Source organism: Cryptomeria japonica, chromosome 9 (genome assembly GCF_030272615.1).
Source record: "Cryptomeria japonica chromosome 9, Sugi_1.0, whole genome shotgun sequence".
In the NCBI taxonomy this organism is placed as follows: Eukaryota; Viridiplantae; Streptophyta; class Pinopsida; order Cupressales; family Cupressaceae; genus Cryptomeria; species Cryptomeria japonica.
In genome coordinates this window covers 513,164,649-513,169,856 of record NC_081413.1, presented here as the reverse complement: position 1 = coordinate 513,169,856, position 5,208 = coordinate 513,164,649, and the positions used below count along the sequence as shown (strand labels likewise).

The 5,208-nt window shown below is 38.6% G+C and overlaps 1 protein-coding gene across 1 annotated transcript; it reads left to right on the top strand.

The window, feature by feature from the left end:
• Positions 1-1,294: 1,294 nt before the first annotated feature.
• Positions 1,295-3,628, top strand: LOC131066944 (protein CURLY FLAG LEAF 2). The gene is made up of 2 exons (XM_058001845.2): positions 1,295-2,691; positions 2,785-3,628. The coding sequence occupies exons 1-2, from the start codon at positions 2,446-2,448 to the stop codon at positions 3,196-3,198; spliced, it is 660 nt and encodes a 219-aa protein (XP_057857828.1). The 5' UTR covers positions 1,295-2,445; the 3' UTR covers positions 3,199-3,628.
• The last annotated feature ends 1,580 nt before the right edge of the window (positions 3,629-5,208 follow it).

Here is a 5,208-nt window from a genome sequence, read left to right as displayed (position 1 = left end):
TGGGTTCTTTTTCGGTCAATTGTCGCTTCCGGTTGACTGTTTCTGGGTTCTAGGACAATTCTTGTGCTTACTAATTGGTTTTCCTTCATTGTCGACATGATTCTTGGCGTGTGGATCTATCTTGGATCTTGTCCAATGTTCTTTGGCGTGTGACCAACCTCCTTCTGAACCACATCTCTTGGTTGTTATTTTCTGAAAAGATTTATTTAATTCTTAGGGTTGACGTAATTACACGTTTCATTTTCTTGCATTGGTAAATGTAATCTTATGAGGCCAACCCGGATATGTTCTGATGGGTATAAATATGTTATTATGTAATTATTTATGGAGACAAAGGAAGTAGAATTGAGAATAAGGATTGAGATTCAAATATTGTGATTTGGTTGATTCTTAGAGTCTCGAATTGGATTGTATCTGGCTGATAGCCTGCATGTAACCGGTCAATTGTCAGATGTTCTTTGATGATAATATGATGATGGTCGGATGATTGCCGGAAGTTTTAAGGCATTAATATGACCTGTTTATGTGATCTTGTTATGTTTTCTTGCTGCTTTCGTTGTGTTACTCTTGCTGCATAAGTCGATTGATTCTCTTTGAGGGTTTTACTGGTTATGGCTGCACCATCAACACACTAATGTTGACGTTAACCTATTAGGGTAATGAGTTGAAATGCAACTTTTTTATCCCATCAACCTCCTATGGTTAGTTGTGGGAGGTTCGTATAAATTTCTATGACCAAACAAGTGTAACCCACATTATGAATGCGAGCGATCACCTAGAAATGCTTAAAGAATGGATACATTGTACTTAACACACCAATTTTGCAATAGTGAGTTGAAATACAACTTTTAATCCCATTGACATCCTATGGTTAATCGTGGAAGATCCATATAAATTCCTATCAACCAAACAAGTGTTGCCACCATTATTAATGTAGTATCAACCAAACAAGTGTTGCCACCATTATTAATGTAGTGATCACCTAAAAATGCTTAAGAATTGATACATTAGACTCAACACACCCATGTCACCATTAACCTATTATAGTAATGAGTTGAAATGTACCATTTAATCCCATTAACATCCTATGATCAACTGTGAGAGGTCCACAAAAAAATTCTATGAACCAAACAATAAGTGACCCCACTGCAGCGACATTTTTACCTACACTAAAAGAGCTTAGACCCTTTAATGGGTGTTAATGGATGTGGAAAATAAAAGAGCTTGAGATTCTGGTAGGGTTGGTAACGTATTGGTGGGTGCATTTTTGTTTTCTAATGTTTGTTCCGCTATTGAGTTGTGGACTTTCCAACAACTCTGATATTGTTGCCCACAAAAGTAACGTACGAGAGAACGCACATATTCTCTTTCTTCTGCTCCCTGTACTTAAAAGCCTGCTCCTCTCATTTTGGTATTTCTTGTGGGTTACCTAGCTGGCAGTTATTGGAGCAGAAAATGGGGAAAAGGAAGGCATAAAAGAAATTTTAAAACTGGGTATTAACAATGCCTGAAAAAAACTCAGTCCTCTAAAACACCTCGTGATTTGGGCCTTCCCTCCATCTCCGACCGACCTTCCAATTTTTCCTAGGCCCACGCATATTTATTATAAATGTAAGTTCTGCAGCCTGGAAATTATCTATTGTGGTTTTAATTGGGTGATTACTTGCAGGCCGGTCAAGCTGACGGAACCTGATTATATGTCTGTATCAGAGCATCTAATTATGGCAGAAGCATCAGAAGATGCTCTCTTATTTAAGTACTACTATTTGCGCGGTTAGTTTTAAACCACTTCATTTTCCCTGGGGCTTCGTGTACAATTCAGGCACTGAACTCCGTTACAATTTGATGGACGGTGTCCGTTGTGTATACAGGTGACCATCAATTGTAGGGCAGGTAATTACAGCAGAGGCAGTAGGAGATAAACATACCCAGATCATTTCTCTTGGGAACTTGTGTCCTTCCCAAGCGTTTTGCCACCGTTACAAGATTTGGCCTCAAAACCTACCTACTTTTCTCCTCTACAGTTGCCCAGTTGTGTCAATAAAATTGTTACTTGAGCATTGGAAAGAAATCGCCTTGAAATTCATCATCTATTAAACGGATCCGATGATATTTTGCAAGCCTAATTGCACGACAAGTCACAACCCTCCCTTCTTACCTGTTTGTGTTTGTATGTGACTTTATGAAACGCAGAAAATTAGGCACCCTAAAGACATCTCTTTCATTTAAGATTCAATTCAAATCCATTTATGTGTTGTTATTGCTGTTTGGGGTCTAGATTGTGAAGCAGAGAGAGAAAAGAGCTTTAACGAGACACCCACGTGGAACCGGGTTTGAATTTCATGGAGGACTAGGTTTACAATGTTTTTTAACATACAAGTTTCCGTTTTGCGGTGGGTGTTCTGATCTTTTCTGAGATTGGAACTCGAGACTTTTTGGCTTTTAATGGGCAGAGGCAGAATGGCGACTCCTGGTACGTGCTGCGCATTGGAGCATTGTTTTAAGGCTTTGTCTATCAATCACGGATCTCTGTCTCCATCCCAGGCATCCATCAAGGAGGAAGCCTGCTTTCATGCCAAAGATGATATCACCATTCAGCGGCACAATCAGAATTCCTCACATAAGGACCCCTTGGAGCCTGAATCCATGTCAGACTTATCTCCTCAACGGGAGCAATTCTTGGACCTAAAGGTACCCATTACACTATATTTTAGCTGTCTTTATTTTTGCTTAGCAGAAAATATTTTCTTGTGGAAATGTTTAAGCTTTATCATGTGATGATAGACAGGAGAACTCCACTTCTATGACTCGAGCGCTCGCAGGAGGACTAAAAGCCATTCTAAGAAACTTTTGAGGATGTCAGAAAAGGTGCTAGTTTCGGAGGACATGACACCAAACAGTCCTGGAATTGTGAAGCCCTCAAGTCCTTTTTATTATTCAGAATCAGAAGATTTTGATTCTACGGATGAAGAGTCTAGCGGTTCGGAAAGATCTCAAAAGGAAGCAAGCGAAATGCATCAGGTTTGTGAAAGAGAGGAAGAAGCTGGCAGCAGCAGCCAGGATACAACTGTGTTGGTTGCAGCAGGCTGTCAAAGTTGTCTTATGTATTACATGCTCCCAAAACATGCTATGAGCTGCCCAAAATGTGGAACTTCTCTTCTGCATTTCAACGAGCCTGCAACTAGCAAGGACAAATAGATTCCAGAAGTTAAAATTGGTTAGGAAACAATGCCCATTTTTGTAGTTTTTGATACCTATCATTTTTGTGACCAGGTTGCCCCCTTGTGTCATTATTGTCATACATTTTCCACTATCCCTTACAAAACTCATTCCAGTGAATTTCCAGAGAAGTGGAAGGAGGTCTGCAACTTGTAGTCAGTGATGTTACAAAAAACTAGAGTGGCTCCTAGTTGCATTTGCCATGCATATCTGCCTTTGTAAGTAAAACGTAGTTTATTCTTTACCAGTGATTTGGTATATGTGCATTGCTTTCTTGGAATCTAATTTTCCTCAACAGGAATAATATAAAAAACCTTGATTTGGAGGAACAAAGAAATGTGTACTAAAATGTCGCAAAGGTGGATTTTGTAAGTGGACTTACAAGTTTATTTATGGCTTTTGTGTACAATTTTGTTTCATTTTTATTATCTCTAGTACTTCTGCCAAAGCCTTAGCTCTCGATACGATTCAAATAGCCATACAAGAAGGTGCTTGAACGATGAGATTATTGAATGTTTTTGGTCTTTTTCTGTATAAGTTTCTTAGCTTATAACATGAATATCAATTTCAAAAAGAGCTTAAACAATAAAAAGTTTCTCAGTTTATAATATGAATAGCAATTTCAGAAAGAGTTTGAGCAATAAAAACCATTGCATGTGTAGGGTTCTTAGTTTATAACATGCATGGTCTCAGTCTAAATCTGGTATTTTTCTGTATGAATTTCTTAGTTTATAACATGAATAGCAATTTGAGGAAGAGTTTGAACAATAAAAAAAAGTTTCTCAGTCTATAACATGAATAGCAATTTGTGAAGCTAACTGCATACCAAAAGAAAAAACCCAGAAATATTTCACCAACAAATATTTTTAATTTTTATTTTATTTTATCCAAACACACATTAGAATTGAAATTTACTCGACTCAGACAACTCACTGGGTGTACCCAGCATGAAATCTGAAGCCTTTGACGGACCTGAGGACAACCTCTAGCATGCTAATCTGAATGCTTTGATGATCCTGATAAGGATCTGTAGGATATTGCTGACGCTCTTTACCATAATCTGCTCCCCGAGGGTTTGTGTCCCCATAGTAAATGGACGAACATAGCTGTAGGTTTTTGTCTCCGAGCGCCAAAACTGCTGAAAGCAGCATTACATTCCTCGGAATGAATCTGAATTTTATTTTTAATTTTTCAGGAGTGTCTTTTGTTTTTCCTCTCAACGTTTTCTGTACTCTATGCTCCCTACTTCCCTCGATCATAGGTCATATTTGTGACAAATCTATCCCTAAACCGATAGCAAAATGAAACTGAACTGATAACTGCTAGCTGTGAAACCAAGTCTGCTGCCTTATTCCATTAATCATTTTTCCTTGACGGTAACTAGACGTCTAACTATCTGCCACTCCTACACTGACAGTCCACTCACCAAACAATTGCGGATTAGAGAAGTGGACACATTGCACTGAACTGATAACTGCTAGCTGTGAAACCAAGTGTGCTGCCTTATTCCACTAATCATTTTTTCTTGACGGAAACTAGAGTTCTAACTATCTGCTACTCCTACACTGACAGTCCACTCACCAAACAATTGCGTATTAGAGAAGTGGACACCTTGCACCATGATTGTCAAGGAGGCATTACAGAATTTCAGAAGGAGCTTTACAAATTAAAAACATATCATGTTTGGTTGCATTTTAGACCTGAAAACAATAGCCTATATGGGCCACACTGAAATTTTTTTATTTATTTTTATCATCTGTTAGAACTTAAACCCAGGACCTCCTAATGGGTCTTTTTTGACCGCAGCTTTTGATAGGCTCCATATTAGTTTTGGGTGGCTCATTTATTCAACACCCGCTCGATCCATACATAAATTTCCTTTTGGATAGGTTTCTTTTTTATGGGCCAGTTAGGACTTGAATTTAAGACATCTTATGTGCATGCTTGGGTGCTGTGCCACCTAGCAATAGGCCGCCTTCTTTGACCGCA

What these genes read in the sequence shown, in the direction of transcription:
- LOC131066944 (XM_058001845.2), top strand. Translation starts at nt 2,446, where the DNA reads ATGGGCAGAGGCAGAATGGCGACTCCTGGTACGTGCTGCGCATTGGAG. An exon ending in AGCAATTCTTGGACCTAAAG is followed by an intron (nt 2,692 to 2,784) that starts GTACCCATTACA and finishes ATGTGATGATAG; the next exon opens with ACAGGAGAACTCCACTTCTA.